Raw genomic sequence first — 18,732 nt, forward strand, 5'->3', positions numbered from 1 at the left:
GGGGGCGCCACATCACCAAGATCCCAGCAACCAACGCTGGGATTTCTTCCGGCGGCTAAAGCGGAATGAAGCGAATCCAGGGCGGTTCTAGGCGTCAGTGGTGGGTGGTGGGCGTGGCCTAAATTCCCCAAGCTGATTGGTTAACAAGAAAGATGACGGGGAGAGGGGCGTGGCCAGGTCACCGCGAGCCGCGGTGGGCGGGTGGAGTCACAAAGAAAGCTGCGCGCGCGCAGCCGCTGTCCCCGCCCACTCTGGGAAGGGGCGGGGGCTGCGCGCGCGCAGCTTTTCGTGCGACGGTTTCTGGCTGCGGCCGCCGAATTCTTTTCATCCCGAGCACCTGAGGCTTCACTCTCCAGTCCTCGCCCTGGATCCTCCTGCACCACAGAAACTCCCGGCCCGGGGGCCTCGGACCCCGGGGCTCAGGAGGTGGGTGAGGAACTGGCATTAGTCCCTTTCCCTATTCCTTGCAGCTCCTCCCCGGACTTTCAGAAATCCCCTTCAGCACCCCCCACCCAGCCCTCCTGGCACTCTTTCCCACAACCCCTCCTTCCTCGAGGGTCCCGACGGCCCTGATTCCGGGAGTGTAGCTCCCGGCAGCACCGGTCCGGTCACCCCTACTTCCCAACTGCTGCTCCTCCTGCACCCACGGTTCCCCGTTCCTTTCCAAGCGGCTCGCGGTCCCACCAAGCTTTTTCCCTCAGCCTTCTCTCTAGGACTGAACCCGGACAGAACCGAAGTTCCCGCGGGGACTTCCGATCCCCTGTGAGTATGTCGGTGCCCCACCCTCCTCTCCATCCCACTGCAGCCCACGCTGCTCAGCCCTCCTCAACGACTTCTCCCAGCGGGATCTGTTCTGCTGAAAAATCCCAGACTAAAATTAATTTGGGAATAACTTTGAGAGAAGGTGTGTGGAGCTTGAGCTTTTGAATGCCCAGTGTGGTGCTTTCAGACTGGGAGAGATTAAAAAACAAAACAACAGCAAAACTTTTTAGGTCTTGTCCTCTGTGTGTCCATCCCTAAAAGATCATTAGACCTTAAAAGTTTGTAATTTTCTTGATTGATTACTTCATTGGGTTTGACGTTTGGGAATGTAAGGTTAAGAAAAAGTGAGTTTGCATTATAGTTGCAAGGATTGAGGCTATTTTGTTCAGATCAACTAACTGTAAAGGATGTGAGGTTAACCAACAGGCATTATGAGGTCATTATGAAGTCATAGAGGACCTTTCAGGAATGCAGGTAGCTCAGTCCTGGGGCAGGGTCTGGGTACACAGGGCTAGGCATTGGCCTCCATCGGATATTGTATTGGAACTTTCTCTTTAGCTAACTTGTCCAAGGACATCTGCCAAGCCAGAGCAATAGAGCTAAGACAGAGCCAGATCCTTTTGGAACTGGGCATAGGGAGAGGGATGACAGGTTGAAGAGTTTTTCAGTCATCATAGCTGTTCCCACCCAGGTGGTCAGGTCTACCCAGGTGCTATGACTTACTTTGTCAACTTGGAGGATACAAAGTGGCATGTGAGGTGGGAGCCTCAATAAGTCCTGCAGCTGTGTGTCTGGCGTTTGCTCTAGTGAGGGGCCAGCCACATAGGGGGATGTTTTCTAATCAGAAAAATCCTAGTCTGTGCTAGTGTTCTGAGATTGTGCACCCAGCCTGTGCCCCTCTGTTGTGGAGGTGAAGACCTACTGTGTTTCAAAGCCTCGCTGCATCAATAACTGGTTCCCACAGAGGTTTTCTACTCTAGGAATGCAGAGATGGGATTGCAGTCCCCTAAGTAGAGATAGTGGTGTCTCCAGAAATGGGGAATAATGGAGACAATGTGATTTCTAGTAGAACTAGGTTATGGTGAGGGGAGTAGACTATGACACCAAGTCCATCACCCATAGTCTCTGGCCAGCAGAATCCCAGGGTTAGGGTCACAGTAATTCTCTAGAACAGTGCATTTCTTCTCCCTGACTTGGCCACACTTTCCTTCTACCTGCTGTGGCTGCCATTGGCCCAAGCCTGTACCACCTTTTGCTGAGCCCCAGGGAGAACAAGGTCCTCAGGTATTTAGGAAGGGGGTCATGCAGCCCCTGCTTTGATCTTTGGCTGGCGGAAATGCTGCCAAGCAGTCTGAAGCCTGGGCTAACGGTATCTATACCCCCAGGTGCTCCCAGCACATATGACTATCCCTCTGACTGCAGAAACAATGTCCTGCCTGCTCTGCACCCTTGTGTCCATAGCAATGAAGCAGGTTCTCTCCTATATGGCCCCTGACCCCCTCCCTCTGCTCTGTTCTGTGACAGGCACCCAAAGACCACACTGCTCCTGCACCACCAGCTGCTGATGACAGCGTGTCACTTGGCCGTGTCCCTTCTCCAGGCCCTACTCTCCCTAGCCTGGAGTCACCTCAGGTTTGTTCCTTTCCCTTTTGCCCACTATCTTCCTGTGTGCTTACTCATCCTTTTCCCAAAGGATAATGCTCATACGGACTCTCCTCTCTTCAGGTAGCTTGGTCTCTATAGCCAGGTGCTCTTCCTGGGGACTGGGATGGGGAGGCCAAGACACAGCTTTTCTTTGAGGTTTGGGAGATGGAAAGTTATTGGAATGAGGTTGGCTCACCCTATCCCTGGGTGATTTTTACTAGAAGTTGAATGACCACGTCATGTGTTTCTTCCCAAACAGAACCATGATGCCGACATTGGTCCTAATATTATGGATGAAACAAAGTGAGTATCTCCTACTGGGGCAGCAGACCCTAGACCACAGGAGTCAGGGATGGCCACCACCCATGAACTTTTTCCCATGGAGCCATCTCTACCCCTGACCCTGTGTCTCCATCTCTAGGACTTTCTCATCAACCGAGAGCCTGCGACAACTTTCTCAACAGCTCAATGGTCTTGTATCTGAGGTACCTAAGAAATTAGGGTCCATAGGGGAGCAGAGGTGGGGAGGAGAAGTTCAGATAACGGACTGGATATATATGTTTGATGCCATCATTTATTCAGGTGCAGAAAACACAGATGAGAGCTGCTTGGAAGGGGGAAGCCTGATGGGAGCATAGGAACCCTGAGAAGTTGGCATAAAGGGGTTATGGGAATAGGGGTCCAACATGGCCAGGGAAGATTTTGCTAGTTGAAAGGAAAGAAAGGAAGTCAGAGGGCTTAGACATTGAGAGGAAATGAGCATCTCCATTGGACCTCTCATCTCTTCTAGTCTACATCGTACATCAATGGAGAAGGCCTCTCATCATCTGCTAACATGAAGGATATGGAGGTGAGTGACCCTGGCCCTTGGCCCAGTGACCCTGCAGGCCAGCTCCTATCTTCTCCCACAGTGGGGCCTGGGTGCCCTGCTGCCAGCTGAGACAGTCCACACACCCCCCAACCCTAATGATGCTCTCTCTACCTCTTCCCCCAACCCTCCTCCAACTCCTCCTCTCTGCATGTGCCTCAGAGCCGGTACCAAGAGCTAGCAGTAGCCCTGGACTCCAGCTATCTAACAAACAAACAACTCAGTAGCAAGATAGAGGAATTGGTAAGAGTCCAGTGGGATCCCCTGGTTTCATGCTGCCAATCCTGGGCTCCAGTTTCCCTTGGGGCTCTGCAGTAAGGGGCTGGGGGCCCCTGGTGCCAAGGGGAATGGGGTGCTGGGGGGCCTAGGTCTCAGCTGGAGAGACCTCAGAGCATAGAGCATTCCACATGGCTCTTTCTTTTGCTTCCCTCTCTGTGTCCTCTCTCTCCTCAAGACCATTTCTTGAGTCCTTGCCCCACTTGCCCTGAGGTTGTCGCTCCAGGAGGAGCCTAAGCCTAAATGGCTGTCAGGAGCCCCGCATACTGCCCTGGTTCAGTCCTTAATTTGCTCTCTTTGATTTTGGACTAACCACTTCTCCTTGGGCTTGAGTTTCCCACAGAGGTAGAATTAAAGGGAATCAAAGGTCCCTTTCAGCTCTGAGCATCATAGACTTAAAGGCTCATTGGAATATAAGCACCAGGGAGAAGAGGGGTCTTGTCCATCCTTCTTCTTCCTACAGCACTACTGTTCAGAATTTTACCTGGCCCATAGGATGTGCTCAGTTGCCGAGGGAACGCACCCTCCTGAGTCACAAGCTGCAGGGGGTTGTCTTTGTTTCTCCAACTCCATTTCTGGAGATTTATGGTATTGTCCTTTAAAGAGAACTCAGATTCAGCCCCTCCCTTGCATAGCTGTGAGCGAACACCAGTCAACACCCAAATTCTCTTTCTTTGGGAGCTTGAATTAGTCAGTTCATGTCCCCATGGGATCTAACAACTTCTTTTAGACCCATCCCTGGCACTTGCCTGCCCCATCCTGATCTGGAGAGTGGCATAAAAGGGATCAACCTCAATTACCTTCCTTTGACTTTTTCCCTGCAGAAACAGCAGAACCAAGACACTCTGGATCAACTGGAAAAAGTAATGTGATTTCTGTGTTTGCTTCTTGCATGGCTCCTGGGATTGGGGTAGGACTCAGGTAGAGGCCACAGTCTTGTCCTGCCCACTCCTAGCTTGGAGAAGGCTCACTGCCCATCCCCCCGTGGCCCACCCTGTCCCACTCAGGGTACCTCATACTCAGGTCTCATTTGTGGGCCTGCTTGGGCCACTGAGGTTCTCTGGGGCATGGTCTTTGCTGTTCCATCTCTGCCTCCCCCAGTAAGAGCTGCTTCTTCCTCTGCCTCTAGGAGAAAAAGGTGTGTCAAGAGAAGTTGGCAAAGGAGCAGGGAGCTCTAAGGGAACAGTTGCAGGTGAGTGGACAGTGCCATGTGTCCCCTATGTTCCCTGGAAAACACCTCTTTCCTCCTCCTCAGCACTTGTTTTGGTTTTTTTCTGAAAGGTTCACATCCAGACCATAGGAATTCTGGTGTCTGAGAAAGCAGAATTACAGACAGCCCTGTTTCACACTCAGAACACAGTCAGGCAGAAAGCAGGTGGGAGTCTGGGGACCTCTTCAGCCTCTAGTCTGACACTTTGGTGGGCCTGTGGGTAATTTCTTGAGGCTTCATCTCGACTTCTCATTCCAGGAGAGTCTGAGGGTCTTGCTGGCTGTCTGCAGTCTTCCCGACAGCGTGTGGGAGAGCTGGAACGGACTCTGTCTGCTGTCTCCACACAGCAAAAGAAGGCAGACAGGGTGAGCCCAGCCTCCTGCCCCGCCACCAGCAGCCTAACCTTTCCAGTGCAGGAGTGAGCATAAAGGGCCCTTCTGTGGATGGAGCATCTTGCTGCTCAGAATGCAGCATGGGCCGTTTCTTGCTGCTTTGTGTGGTGTGGTTGGTAGTGGAAGCCTGGGGATGAGTCAGGTGCTCTGCACAGTGAGCACTGGATATGGAGCCCTGAGTGTGGGAAGCCCACCATGCCCTTAGCCTGTTGTGGCCTCTACCAGGTGCTAGGAGAAGGGATATATGATGCATGGGCTGTGAAGGTTCCCAAGAACTTAGTATGTTTTCGTTTGTGGAGAGAGAAGGGGGCATGTGTGTAATATACATAAAACATGTCTGGAATACATAAACTCAGGGAGAGGAACAGGGTGGCTAAGACATATTTCACTTCTTTATTTTGTGGGGGGGGGGCGAGTACTGGGGATTGAACCCAGGGGTTCACATCCCTAGCTCTTTTTATTTTTTGAGTCAGGGTCTCAGTAAGTTGCTTAGGTCCTTGCTAAGGCTGACTTGTACTTGCAATCCTCTTGCCTCAGCCTCCCAAGTCTGGGATTATAGGTGTGTGTCCCCACACCTAGTGACATTTCACTTCTGTACCTTCTGCATTTTGGACTATGTGAATGTACTATCCAATCAAATTGTGAACAACAGATTTAACTTCCTTTCTTCTAACTATACCCCCATCCCTGTGTGGGGACCAGGGTGTTCAAATTTGAGCTCTGCATAAGTGATCCCAGACAGGCCACTTAGCTTCTTAAAGGCTGTGTTTCACCTACAAAATGGAGATAACCAGTAACTGCCTCATACAGTGTTTATAAAGATAAAGTGGGATCATTAGCATGATGCCTGGCAAAGCACTTAGTGTAGATAATTACAGCTAGTAGTAATAACAGTAGCACCAGTATTAGATACAATTGTAGATCTTTTATCTGTTAGATCTTTTTCCCCTATTGAGTTCTTTCTTTTTCTTTTTTTTTTTTTTTTTGGTACCGGGGATTGAACTCGGGGGCACTCAACCCTCAACCACTGAGCCACATCCCCAGTCCTATTTAGTATTTTATTTAGGGGCAGGTTCTCACTGAATTGCTTAGTGCCTCCCTTTTGCTGAGGCAGGCTGACTTTGAACTCTCGATCTTCCTGCCTCAGCCTCCCAAACTGTTGGGCTTATAAGCGTGTGCCACCATGCCGAGCCTTACTGAGTTCTTATTCAAAACAAATGAGTAATCAAGCAGGGTGGTGATCTGGTGATCTCCTGTGATCTCAGCACCTTGGGGAGCTGAGGCAGGAGAATTACAAGTTCAATGCCAACCTCTTTGTGAGACTCTGTCTCAAAATTAAAAAAATAAAAAAGGCTATGATAAAGCAACCCTGGGCCAATCCCCAACACCAAAAAATAAACAAACAGATAAATAAAAGTCAAAGCAAACAAGAGGGCTTGGGATGTATTTCAGTGATAGAGCACTTGCCTAGCATGCTTTGGGCCCTGGGTTTTGTTGTCAGCACAAGGAAAACAACAAATCAAGGCTGAGTTTGGTGGTACACTGTTAGTCCCAAGTACAGAGGAGCAGAATAATCAGTTGAGCCCAGGAGTTAAATACCAGCAGGGATAACGTCTTGAGACACTCCCTATCACACAAATCAAAGCAAACACACATGAAAACATAAATGAACCCTGGGCTTAGCAATGCCTTGGACAACTGTCAAGTGTGATTGAGGGTGAGGAAGTGTCACTCTGGAATAGTTACTGTGGTTAGAGTGCTGGCTGCCTCTTTGGCCTGCCAGGTCCAGATCCTGACTTTGTTTTCTGTATTTGCAGCACAACAAGGAGCTAACCAAAGAGAGAGATGCCCTCAGGCTGGAGTTGTACAAGAACAAGTAGGAAGGGGAAGGAGAATGGGCAGTCCAGGACTTTAGTGAGGTTGTGGGGGTGGGGGTGAGGGTGGGAGGTGAACATGGGGAAGAGGTTTTATAGGCTTGGATGTGTCCAAAGCCAAACTGTAGTCCCAGCCTTTGCCTCATTCCTGGGGCAGCCTCAGGCTACTCGTATCTTCTCTGTGGTCTGTCACCTGTGACTCCTGATTCCTGGAGTCCCTTCTAATACCATGGTTCTGTGGCAAGGGCAATGGGTTGGTCACCGAAATTTCTCTTCCTGTTCTTGGTACATTCCTTACTGTGCTGCCTCTGACTACAGCATAAATAACGAGGACCTGAAGCAGCAGAACTCAGAATTGGAAGAGAAGCTCCGTGTGGTGCTGGCAGAGAAAGCAGCTATGCAGCTGGGGGCAGAGGAGCTCCAAAAGAAGCTGGAGATGTCTGAGCTGCTGCTGCAACAAGTAAGGCGGCAGCCCCAGTAGCCCCAGCCCTGGCCCCGTGCGGTCATCAGGGTGGCCTCCAACCAAGAGCTGGAAAATTTGGGTTCTTGTCTGGTCCTGCCATAGAATCTTCCAGAGATGGTTAAAAAATCCACAAATGGGAGCTCTGCCCAGACCTGTGGAATCAGAATCTCAATGATATAGCTTTTTAAATTTTTATTTTTAAATCATCTTGGTTGAACACCATCATGTTGTAGATTTCCTGTATATGGTTATCCAGGAGTCTGATCCCTCTCCTGAGGGTTCAGCCAGCACTTTTATTATGTGGTAATGACCCTGAGTCGTACACTGATCTAGTTCACACCCTATGGAGGCATCATGTGAAACACCTGGGCTCCCCAGATCTAAACTTCTCACTTTCCCCACTTCAGTTCTCTAGCCAGTCTGAAGCCCCTGATAGTAACCAGCAGTTACAGCAGGCCGTAGAGGAGCGGGCACAGCTGGAGAAACATGTGGGGCAGGTAGGCTTTGCAGAGGGAACCTGAAAGGAGAGAGGACCATGTGGCAGCAGAGGATGCAGCAGATGTCAGAGCAGGTGAGGCCTGACCTCAGATGGCTTACTGGGTTTCCCTGGTGCGTCCTGCTGTGGAGTGCAACCAGGAGAGGGGTCCATGTTCTGGATTTTTGGAGGTGGGGGCAGAGAGGGAGTCGGGGCCAGGGTCCTCCATGCCCTCCCTCTGCTCTTTCCCCCTGTGCCTGAGGCAGCTGCGCACATTGAAGGAGGAGAAGGAACAGAGTGAGAGTCGGGTTCAGGAGTTGGAGACCAACTTGGCAGAACTGAGGAGCCAGATGGGTGAGTGGGGACGAGGGTCACCTGGAGCCGGAGTATGTCTGAGGGCTTTGGGGGGGTGGCTTAGACTACCTCAGGGAGAAGAGTGATTTCAAGGACACTGTGGCAGAGGGAAAGGGGTCTGTGCCAGAAGATGTATGGCAAATCTTATCACCTCTCTGAGCCAGCAGTGTGTCCCCATCTTCGGAGAGGGATAGTGTGCCTACTGCCAGCCTCCCACAGTTGACTTGAGCATGGCAGTGTAAGGAACTATATTGGGAAATGACTTGAAGGATTGACCATCATGTAGGCATGAGGAACTATTAGGAAGGCAAGGTTTGGAGTGAGGAGCCTGAATTAAGAGCTGTGGACCCACGAAGAGGGTTCTGAAAAGCCAGAGGTCCAAGTCCCTTATTGTGTGCTTCCTTTCTCAGTGGAGCCCCCACCCGTGGAGCCCCCAGCAGGGCCCTCAGAGGCAGAGCAGCAGCTGCAGGCAGATGTGGAGCAGCTGCAGAAGGAACTGGAGAACCTGGCTGGACAGCTCCATGTCCAGGTGCAGGATAACAATAGCCTGAGTCGCCTGAATCGTGAGCAGGAGGAGCGGCTGCTGGAGCTCCAGCATGCTGCGGAGCTCTGGGGCGAGCAGGCAGAGGAGCGCAAGCAGATCCTGGAGAGCATGCAGAACGACCGCACCACCATCAGCCGCGCGCTCTCCCAGAACCGTGAGCTCAAGGAGCAGCTGGCGGAGCTACAGAACGGCTTCGTAAGGCTGGCGCGTGGCCCATGGGCTCACAGGCCTTCCTCATCAGGTCCTTCTGGGCCTTTCTGTCTTGGCCTTCACCCCACCCCGCCCCCCACGAAATGGTGGCTGTGAAGCACCCTGCGAGCTAAAGCCTCGCTCAGGTGTCTGTGGGGGGAGGGATAACTCTCTGACTGTGGCAGGTGGACACCCAGGCCTGGGGTCTCTAGCTGCATTGTATGGCACTGATTCCTGCTTTCTGTTCAGACGAATGAGAATATGGAGATCACCAGTGCGCTGCAGTCAGAGCAGCACGTCAAGAAGGAGCTGGCCAAGAAGTTGGGTCAGCTACAGGAGAAGCTGGGAGAGCTAAAGGAGACGGTAACCCTTGCCCCATGTGCCCTCACTGTAGGGGAAGAGACAGCCATGATGAGAGGCTTTAATGCTTCACACCACTAACCCTGGTTTCTTTAGCTTCAGTTACTGGGCACTAGTAGGGTGCACTTAACAGATGTGTGTGGCTCTCTTTGCTTTTCCACATCTGTGGCCTGAAGTTCCCGTGGTAGGGAAAGATGGTTACAAAATGTGAGGCTAAGTGTTGGAGGCATGGGGCTCTGTTACCCTCCACCACTAACCACCACCGTCACTTATGGGCTGGGATCAAGAACTGGAAGCAAGTGACATTTGCCCTTACACCCAGGGCCTTCCCACAGGTGGAGCTGAAGAGCCAGGAGGCTCAGGATCTGCAACAGCAGCGAGACCAGTACCTGTCTCACCTGCAGCAGTACGTGGCAGCCTATCAACAGCACGTGGCTGCCTATCAGCAGCTGACCTCCGAGAAGGAGGCGCTACACAAGCAGGTTCTGCTGCAGACTCAGCTTATAGACCAGCTGCAGCATGAAGAGGTGCAGGGCAAGATGGCAGTGGAGATGGCCCGCCAGGAGTTGCAGGAGACCCAGGTGAGGGGGCTGCTGAGGCCGGGCCCCTAAGTGGAGGACCTGGCCATTCTATGCCTTCTCACTCACTTCCCAATCCGTAGGAGCGCCTAGAAGCCACCAGTCAGCAAAACCAACAGCTACAGGCCCAGCTGAGCCTCCTGGCTCTTCCTGGGGAAGGTGAGTGAAACCGTCCCAAGGAGGGGAGCCTGAAGAGGGACTGTGGTGGAACAGTGTTAGAGGAAGCCTTCGGAACGTGCTGTTAATCTCTGGGGAGGCTGGCCCAGGGGTACACAGTGAGGGGTCAGAAATGGACCCTTTTTTTCCTGGGCCTCCCCTTGGGTTGTCTGAGGGATCCCTCTGGCTGTCTGCAGTAGAAGATGAAATGGACAAGGAAGAAAAGGAGGAGGAGGCTTCTCGGCCCAGTTTGACCATCCCAGAGGACCTGGACAGCCGAGAGGCCATGGTGAGCTGTGCTCTTCTGTCCCTTCCCCAGCTCGCCTTTTCTGCCTCCCTCTGTGGTCCTTCTGGATGTCCTGATACCTTGGTTTTTCCCACTCCCATTTCCGCCAACACCCATGCCTCCCGTGGAGACAGGGATTGGATACGTGCCCCCCTAGGAAAAGTAGTGACCCACTGAGGCCCAGGGGAGGGCTGCTCTGCTCTCTGCTCCCTGGTTTGTCCTGAGCATTTCTTCAATAAAAAGGACATGTCTTGCCTCTAGGTGGTATTTTTTAATGCGGCTCTAGCCAGTGCCGAGGAAGAGAAGGCACGGCTGCGCAGGCAGCTGAGGGAGCAGCAGACACACTGCCGGCGCCTGGCTCATCTGGAAGCCACATCCCAGAGTGAGCCCACAGAGCAAGCCCTGGTCCCCAGGAGTGGGGACAATTGTGTGTCTGGGGAGAGCACCCAGGCTCTACAGATGGCCATGGAGAAGCTGCAGGTGAGAGCCTTTCCCAACAGAGGAAGTGTAGATACAGGACAGTTCCCTCCTGAGTCCTGACCCTGCTATTTTGGCCTCAGAGCCGCTTCCTGGAGGTCATGCAGGAGAAGGTGGAGCTCAAGGAGCGGGGGGAGGAACTGGAACATCGCTGCATCCAGCTCTCTGGAGAGACGGACACCATCGGTGAGCCCAGCTGGGGCCCAAGGCAGTGGGGTTTGCATAGGGGCCTGTTGGGGGAGCCCCAGCATCTGAGTCCTGTGCCCTGCCCCCCCTGCAGGAGAATACATTGCCCTCTACCAAAATCAGAGGGCAGTGCTGAAGGAGCGCCACCGAGAGGAGGAGGAGTACATCAGCCGGCTGGCCCAGGACAAGGAGGAGATGAAGGTAGGAGCCCCTGAACATCTCTTCTCTGCAGGCCTGCAGGCTGGGCGGGGGCCGGGGCACTGAGCACCTCTCCCTTCAGGTCAAGTTGCTGGAGCTGCAGGAGCTGGTGCTGCAGCTTGTGGGGGAGCGCAACGAGTGGCAGGGCAAGTTCCTGGCAGCGGCCCAGAGTCCTGCTGAGACCACCACTCCAGAGCCAGCAAGCCCCCAGGAATTTGGAGCAACTGACAAGCAGGGTGGTGAGTAGAGACCTCAGGACAGGCTGACAGGAGGAGCAGCAGAGGGCTGCCCCGTGCTCAGAGGCCTTTCCTCTCTCCAAAGACCTTCGAGAGGTGAGCCTTGCTGACAGCGTGGAGCCAGCACAAGGAGAGGCTGGGGCGGCTTCTCCCCCTGAGAACCACACTGCGCAGCAGATCATACAGCTGCTGCGCGAGATCCAGAACCCCCAGGAACGCCTCGGCCTGGGCACCAACCCCTGCGTCCCCTTCTTCTACTGTGCCGATGACAATGATGAGGCTAAGATCATGGTCATCTAAGTCGGAGGCCGGGGAGGAGGGGCCAGGGACTTTTCCCCCACCTGTCCCTTACCCCCCTGTCCCTGCCATTCCTTCCCAGTTACCCTTTTACCCTTAGGACTAGCAAGTTAAGACCCCTAATAGGGGACAAACAGGTGCAGACCCTTTGCCACCTTGGCTAGGGCTGAGTCTTGATTTCTGGACTCTTGCTCCAGAAAGAGGGCCAGAGGCTCATAATTTTCTAGAGGGGCAGGGCTCTATGGTGGCCCCCTTGCCCTCACCAAGCAGTCCTTCATTTAGGGGGCTCTATCCTCTTACAAGAGGTACTTTGAGGCAGGCAAGTTGGGCAACATTTTCACAGCCCTTAAGATGGGGCTCACTGTAGGTGGGGCTGGGGCAGAGTCTGGCGGGGGCAGTCCTCCATTCAGCAGGGCTCCCGTCTTAGAAGCACTTTGGCAGGTCAGCTGGGCAGCATTCTCATGGGTCTTCAAACATTTAGGGTTACTGAAGGCTAGGCGAGGGCAGCGTGGGCGCAGGTAGTCCTGAGGGCTCCCATCCTCAGAAATATCTTGGGCAGGGCCACTGGGCAGCATTCTCAGGCCTTATGACAGTTGAGGCTAACTGTAGGCCAGGCAGGGCAGAGGCTGCTGGGGGGGGTGGGCCTCCCCTCCCCTCCCCCAGTGTACATATTGTACCTGTGTATCATTTTGTAAATTCTGGGGTAGGACTGCCCCCTGTATCATAGTTGGAGCTGGCAAATGGAGAGAAGAGTCTAATAATTATTTGGGATTGGGAAATTTATTTATTGATAGCATAGGACAAAGGAAGGAGGCAGGAATGGGGTTGTGGTGCCCTGGTGATGCAGCTCCTGTTTATTTTGCTTTTTATTTCTGAATAAATGGATTTAGCCATACCGCTCAGCCTTGGGTTCCTGTTTGCCTCCCTGGGTCCTGACAGCTGGCAGCACTAAGCAGGGAGTGGTCCTGCCAGCAGAGGGCAGGCTTCTGGACTGCATGAAGTGTGCCTAGCAGGGCTGTCTGCCATCCTCCAAGCCTGTCCCCTCTACCCTGCTTGGTGAAGCCTGGAGGATTCCAGGGCGATCACCATGGGGGCTCTCAGGGCAGTCTTGTCCTAATGTGTGAAGACGCAAGGTTTATCAGTGGGGAAGGGTCACAGGATGCAACACCTAAGGGTGTCAACTTCCAGTCCAGACTTACTATCCCCTGGCCTCTCCACACCTGGGAGCCTCTTCCTCCTGGCTGTCCCTTCAGAGTGCCCACCCCAGCCACAGGTTCTCCCTCTAGGCTGAGTTTGTGGCCCTGCCCCCTAGTGGCCATAGCCGGGTTCACAGGATGAGAAGTTCACCTCCAGGTGCTTTAACCACCTTCACACTCCTTACAGCATACTAGCCATGGCCCTTCTTCACCCAGCCCGTGTGCAGACCTTCCCATCCCAAGCCCCACAGAGAACACAAGCCAGCAGAGGACACATGTTTCCCCATCATCCAGGAATGAGTTTTATTCTCAGCCGAGAGACAGCAAGACTGGAGGCCTTCAGAGAGCCAGCAGCTGCCAGCACAGCGCCCCCATGCTTCGAGCGGCAACAGAAGGATGGCTGAGGGGGCTGGCTGTCCACAGGCCAAGCAGGACAGAGAGGCTCACTGAAGGTGGCACACTGTGGAGCCGGGGACATCAGGGCGACAGCATTCCCTTGTATTGAGGCCACACGAGTCCACAAGGAGATAGCATGGTGACTGATTCCCAACACTAGAGGCACGGCTGAGTCAGCCATATAGATGTATATGTATAGAGTATTTATAGATATTTATAGAACAGGGCAGGAGCAATACCACAGAGGGACACAAGTTTTCACCAAAGTCACGCCTGGATGTGTCAGCTCACCACTACGGCAGACTAAGTCACAGATGAAAAGGGATGCTTTGGGGCCGGGGTGGGGGGCCACTGTCAAGTCACAGAGCAGCTGTCCAGGCAGGCTTGGAGAGGGAGGTCTCCGAGGAATAGGAGGGATCTGGTTAGAGGTCGAAGGGGGGCCTGGGGCTCTCAGGACGGGACGGACTTGCCTGACCTGATCGGCTGGCAGTTGGAGAGAAAACCAAGAGAAAACGAGAGAGAAAAGGAAGGAGAGAGCTGGTAAGGCAGGAACAGCCACGCCCTGACAGGTGACACAGCTGTGGGCGTGGACAAGGTTTCTGGAAAAGAGGAAACGGACAGATGGACAGATAGGAAAGGGAAGGCAAATGGAATGGAGGAGCTGGAGGTGGCTGGGCCAGCGCTCCCAGTTAGCCTGGTGCAGGCAGGGCAGCCCTGCTTAACCACACACACAACCTTCACTCGCCACCCAGGCAGTGCTCCCACAGTTCAGACATGAGCCTGGCCCTGGGGCCACCCCCACCTCTGATTACCCTGTGTTCTACCCCTAGCCTCCACAGCAGCCACCAGGCTGGAAAGAAGACTTGAACCAGGAGGGCAAAGCTAAAAGGGGTGCTGGAGGGAGCACTGGAGGCCCCTTGGTGATCGGAAAGCCCAGGAGTCCTCTGAGGGGACCTGGGGGGAAGGGGAGGCAGGCAGCCGGATGCCAGTGGCCACAGACTTATAAGTCTAAGAGGGGAGCCTCAGCTGGTCGGGGGGCTGCAGGTCGCGTAGGTGAGGCTGGGCCCTTCCTGCTGGGGAAAAGCAGAAGAGTGAGAGTCAGTAGCCAGGGAATGGTGGCAGGTGGGGTCACCGGGCCCATACTGTGGCCTGGCCAGGTGGAACTCAGAGACTGACTCGCCCAAGTTAGCAGACACTGTTGTCTGTACTCTCCCCAGGCTGAAAAGTGTAGGTCACCCTTAGGAGCAACAGGCCAAAATGCGGGAACCCAGGGCTGGCTGAGCTGCTTCACCTGGGGCTGAGGACTCTGTTTTCTGTCACAAGGAGGCAGGGAAGGGGGCTCTGTGTCCCTGCCTCATCTGGACTGACTGTGTATAAGACACTCAGGCTTTCAGAAATCAAACAACCACAGCGTCCACTCAAGCCCCTGCCCTGGGGAGGACTTGGTTCCCAGAGCTCCCAGGCCAGGAGTAGGATGCCATGCCACAGCTACTGGCTCAGACTGGGGGCTGGATGTGGAATGCCCAGGATAAAGTTCAAAGGCCTCTAGCCTCCTCAGAGATCAACTGTGTGCACAACTCCTCCAAGGTCCCAGCCCGTTCACCATAAACCATGAGCTCTCTGGCCTCTTGGTAGCTCCAGAGAGCACCCACATCTGCCATCTGGGGCAGGGAGCCTGTCCATGGAGACATTGGGCAGCGGTGCTGAGTCCCGAGGCTCGCTAAAAAGGGAGGTAAGATAGCCAGCTGGCAGAGGACAGAAAGGAAGAGGGAGTCTGGAGCTGCAGAAGGGAGAGGGAGGGGGGCCTGCTCTGAGATCCCAGGTTGCACCCCCCAGCATGGAGCTGGTGCAGTGGGGTCAGACACACCGTTCATGCAGCAGGCTGAGAGCATGTACCTACTATGGCTGACATTCCTCAGGGGTCACTGATAGTGATTCTGAAAGACAGCACGAAATCAACAGGGCAGTTCACACGCACAAGTCGGGCAGGCCTGGGGGCAGGGGACACGCACACACACACGCCCGGGCATGCACACACATGCTGTGAGGCCCCACGGCCCTGCATGCACATGCTAACACACATGCCCACAAACAACACGCATACACCTCCCTCCAACCACCTCCCAGTGCCCAACACTCTTGCTGGTTGGCTCGTGCAGCATGGATCTGGGGCATGCAGCCACTTGGCACACTGAAGCACACGCGTGGGCTGTCACAATACAGAAGCTTGCCTGCACACAAGGCATTTGCACCAGCTCCCTGCGCTCTTGTGCCTAATGTGCTCACAGGGCCACTGCACGGCTCTACAAGGGAAAGGCTTGCTTTCTAGGGCCCAGCTGTCATTTCTCTGTCCAAGAGCCTTCCATGGCTCCCTACTGCTTATAGCAGAGTCCCAAGTCAGTCTCTTCTATGAAGGTTCTCCAACCTGCCCCACCTTATCCACACTTTCCTTATTGTCTGTACTCTGCCCAGCCAGCAGCTCTCCTTAGTGTAGTCCACACTAAATCTGCCCATATGTCTTCTCCCAACCCAATGTCCTCTGGATTCTTTACACCTGAGCTTTATCTCCATCATGCCCCATTCCCCACTAAAGTCAAGCTGCTTTGAAGAAGCTCCTTCAGTCTGCTCCTTCCCCAGGCAGAGTCATCATTTTCCAGATGTTTCCCATATATCATTGAGAATGGAATTAGAGCAGGTACCTGATCTGACAGTTCTTATATGTTACACCTCAGCAGGGACCTGGGCAGGTGGAATACCCATAAGAGTCTGAGCTCACATTGGCAGTTGGCAAAGTGCTCCTATAGCCACATGTGTCGTTTGGCATCCCTACAGCCCTTGTCTCCCTTGATCCCCACACCAACCCTGAGAGAAAGGCAGAAAGTTAATTATCATTCAGTAGAAGGGAAACTGAGACCCAGGGAGGGAAAATGACTTGTCTAAAACTAGGTCAGGGTGAACCAGCATTTCTAGACTCCCAGTCCAGTGCTCCTGCCCAGTGCCACGCAGCTTGCCTTCACCCCATCTGCTTTCGTCATCATATCCTCAAAGAGCAGGCCCCATGCCAACTTCATTTGGGTATGGGAGGCTAGAACTCCAGCCCCACCCTCCAGCTATCTGGAAACAGATGCTATTGGTCTGGGTTTTTCCTCAGAGAATGTGCCAGTGGATATAGGGCAGACTAAGTGAGATATTGGAGTGAACTTCCTTAAAGAGGATCATGGATGAAGAAGGCAAAGTCAGGACTGGGGGTATGGCTCAGTGCTGCCTGGCATGAGTAAGGCCCTGGGTTCCATCCCCAGCACTGCAAAAGAAAAAAAAAGGAGCAAAACCAAAAACTAAGGGAAGGAAAGAATACTTTTCTCTAGAAATCTCTGGAATTCTGGAATGGGACAGCCTATACCTACTCCTACTCATTCCCCACCCCTACCACATTGGTCCAGAGGAGGTAGGAAGGGCCACCAGATTGTCCCATGGCTTCCAAAATCCTTCCCCACCTGCTTCCTGTCCTACCCATGCCTGGGTTCCACTCACACTCACACCTGTGTGCACGCCCACACACACATCACACACCTTGCTGGTCACACAGTCGCAGCCTGGCCTCTCTTCCTGTGGGCCAGAAGCTAGACACCACCCTGAGACAGACAAGTCAAAAGAGGGCTAGAAAACGGGGGATCAAGTAGCCCTGAGTGTAACAACACAATCCTCATGGTCGACAGAGGAAGGTTCTGGGTTCAGGTCCCTGGGCCTGAGCAAGGCTCACCAGGAGAAAGGAGGACATAATGGAGAACTGAGAAGAGAGGAGGAAAGAAGGCAATGTTTGGGGCGCCAGAAGTGAAAAAAGAGTGAAGCGCCATGCAAGTGCTGGAGAGAAGGGAGCAGGTGGGATGAGCCCCACAGCCGTTCCCAGAAAAGAGCACCTCCGGGACTCAGCTGGCTTCGCCAGCCCTTGGCCCCACGTCCGTGGCTCCGGCACTGGAGACCCAGTGCCTGGGATGCAGCCGGTCGGCTCTGGCGACCAGGCAGCTGCTCTAGAATTCGACTTCATCTCCCACCCGGCCACGCCCACCCGGCGGCCTCTCCCGCCGCAGTCAGACCCTACTCACCTGGGGACCCCAGGCGGGGCGCGGTTGGGGCGCGAGGGCACCTGGGGAGGGGGGCCAAAGGGGTCAGGGGAAGCCCCCGGCCTGGAGGGCACGGGGGGGCGCCCCCCCCAGGGCGGACCCAGCAGGCGGAGGCCCAGGAGCAGGGCCCCGCGACCCGGGCCGGGCTGGGGGCACGGCGGGGGCTCGGCGCTGCGGCGTGGGGCTGGACGTGGGCGATCTGCGGGCGACAGGGACAGAAGAACCCGACGTGAGCCGTCCGCCCCAGCCTGAGGCCCCGCCCCAGCCCAGTGCCAGCCACGCCCATGCACGCAAGCCCCGCCCCAAGGTGGTGGAGGGAGCTTAAGCCCCGCCCCTAACATCACCAATGATCCGGCTCCGCCCCGCAGCCAGCGCTCCACGGCAAGCCCCGCCCCGCGTTAAGCCCCGCCCTTTCTACGCTCCGCCCCTCGCTCGAGGTGGGAGCCGCCTCGGCGACTCGGGCGCGCCACTGCCCGGTCCCGGCCTTCCTCCCGCGGGCCCCGGGCTTGGGGGCTTTGGGGCCGTGGGGGCCGGCCCTGGTACCTGCGTCCGGCCGGTACGCTCTGCACCTGCAGCCAGGAGTCGTCCACGGGCGGGGGCATAGGCGTGCTGACGGTGGTCGTGTTGATGTCGCCGATGATGCTGAGCGCCTCCTTCAGCGCGTGATACATGCGCAGCATCTGGTCGCGCCGCTGTGCCTGCTCCGCAGACTCCTCCATCAGTGTGTTCTGGTCCCCGCAGGAGTACAGGTTGGCCAGCAGCTCTGATAAGATGAACTCCTTGGTCTGCGGGCGAAGAAGGGAGGAGCGTGGGACCTGATGCCTGTGCCGCCTTGCCTTCCCCCCAGGCCCTGCTGGGGCAGTGCGCCCGACTGGGAGCGAGATTCAGTTTTCAGTTGCGACTTTGAGCCTAACCTCGGGGATTTCCTGCCCCACTGCACTGCACTTTTCTCAGAAGGGGACCGTGAACTCCAAGGCGGAAGAGTCACCTGTCCAAAGTCACAGATCTGGGAAGAGACTTAGAACCTAGTATGCCACGAGGACACACTTGCCTATTCATTTTTTTTTTGAGCCTTTCCAAGAACTTTCATGCTCCACTAAGGAAGATAACAGTTTAAAATGTTCTGAGCCCTTGACGGCGCTCAGCGGTCTTCAGCGCTGTTCTGTAGCAGCTGTAAATGTGTGCCTGGACTGA

The 18,732-nt window shown here is 54.6% G+C and overlaps 1 protein-coding gene and 1 pseudogene across 5 annotated transcripts; one reads left to right on the forward strand and one right to left on the reverse strand.

Moving 5' to 3' along the window:
* The first annotated feature begins 2,292 nt into the window (after positions 1 to 2,292).
* LOC308640464 (golgin subfamily A member 2-like) lies at positions 2,293 to 11,828 on the forward strand (annotated as a pseudogene). The gene is made up of 23 exons (XR_014024361.1): positions 2,293 to 2,394; positions 2,666 to 2,709; positions 2,828 to 2,891; positions 3,197 to 3,256; positions 3,437 to 3,517; positions 4,375 to 4,413; positions 4,680 to 4,742; positions 4,832 to 4,925; positions 5,019 to 5,125; positions 6,970 to 7,028; positions 7,345 to 7,486; positions 7,897 to 8,060; positions 8,231 to 8,318; positions 8,729 to 9,066; positions 9,301 to 9,414; positions 9,747 to 9,992; positions 10,073 to 10,148; positions 10,346 to 10,434; positions 10,693 to 10,911; positions 10,992 to 11,094; positions 11,189 to 11,295; positions 11,375 to 11,531; positions 11,614 to 11,828. The product of XR_014024361.1 is annotated as a golgin subfamily A member 2-like (transcript).
* A 1,870-nt stretch (positions 11,829 to 13,698) lies between these two features.
* On the reverse strand, positions 13,699 to 18,264 carry LOC308640434 (uncharacterized protein). Of its 4 annotated transcripts, none has more exons than XR_014020273.1 (3): positions 18,082 to 18,264; positions 17,521 to 17,737; positions 13,699 to 14,487 (listed from the first exon to the last, which is right to left on the reverse strand). XR_014020273.1 is itself a non-coding variant. In XM_081312355.1 (3 exons), exons 1-3 carry the CDS (start codon positions 18,255 to 18,257, stop codon positions 14,426 to 14,428), a joined length of 429 nt encoding a protein of 142 aa, XP_081168481.1. In that variant the 5' UTR covers positions 18,258 to 18,264; the 3' UTR covers positions 13,699 to 14,425. The 4 variants fall into 4 exon arrangements, 2 of the variants coding, with proteins under 2 accessions (XP_081168481.1, XP_081168480.1); XR_014020274.1 differs by having other exon boundaries at positions 13,699 to 14,490; XM_081312355.1 differs by having other exon boundaries at positions 18,108 to 18,264.
* Positions 18,265 to 18,732: the final 468 nt, after the last annotated feature.

This window comes from Spermophilus citellus (assembly GCF_964194105.1).
Source record: "Spermophilus citellus genome assembly, contig: SCAFFOLD_58, whole genome shotgun sequence".
NCBI classification, from domain to species: Eukaryota; Metazoa; Chordata; class Mammalia; order Rodentia; family Sciuridae; genus Spermophilus; species Spermophilus citellus.

Coding starts and splice junctions, on each gene's coding strand:
- LOC308640434 (XM_081312354.1), bottom strand. CDS start 18,257: ATGGAGGAGTCTGCGGAGCAGGCACAGCGGCGCGACCAGATGCTGCGC. Junction 17,738..18,107: donor TGGACGACTCCTGGCTGCAG/GTGCAGAGCGTA, acceptor TGTCGCCCGCAG/ATCGCCCACGTCCAGCCCCA. Junction 14,491..17,520: donor GCCCCGCCTGGGGTCCCCAG/GTGAGTAGGGTC, acceptor GCTTTTCCCCAG/CAGGAAGGGCCCAGCCTCAC.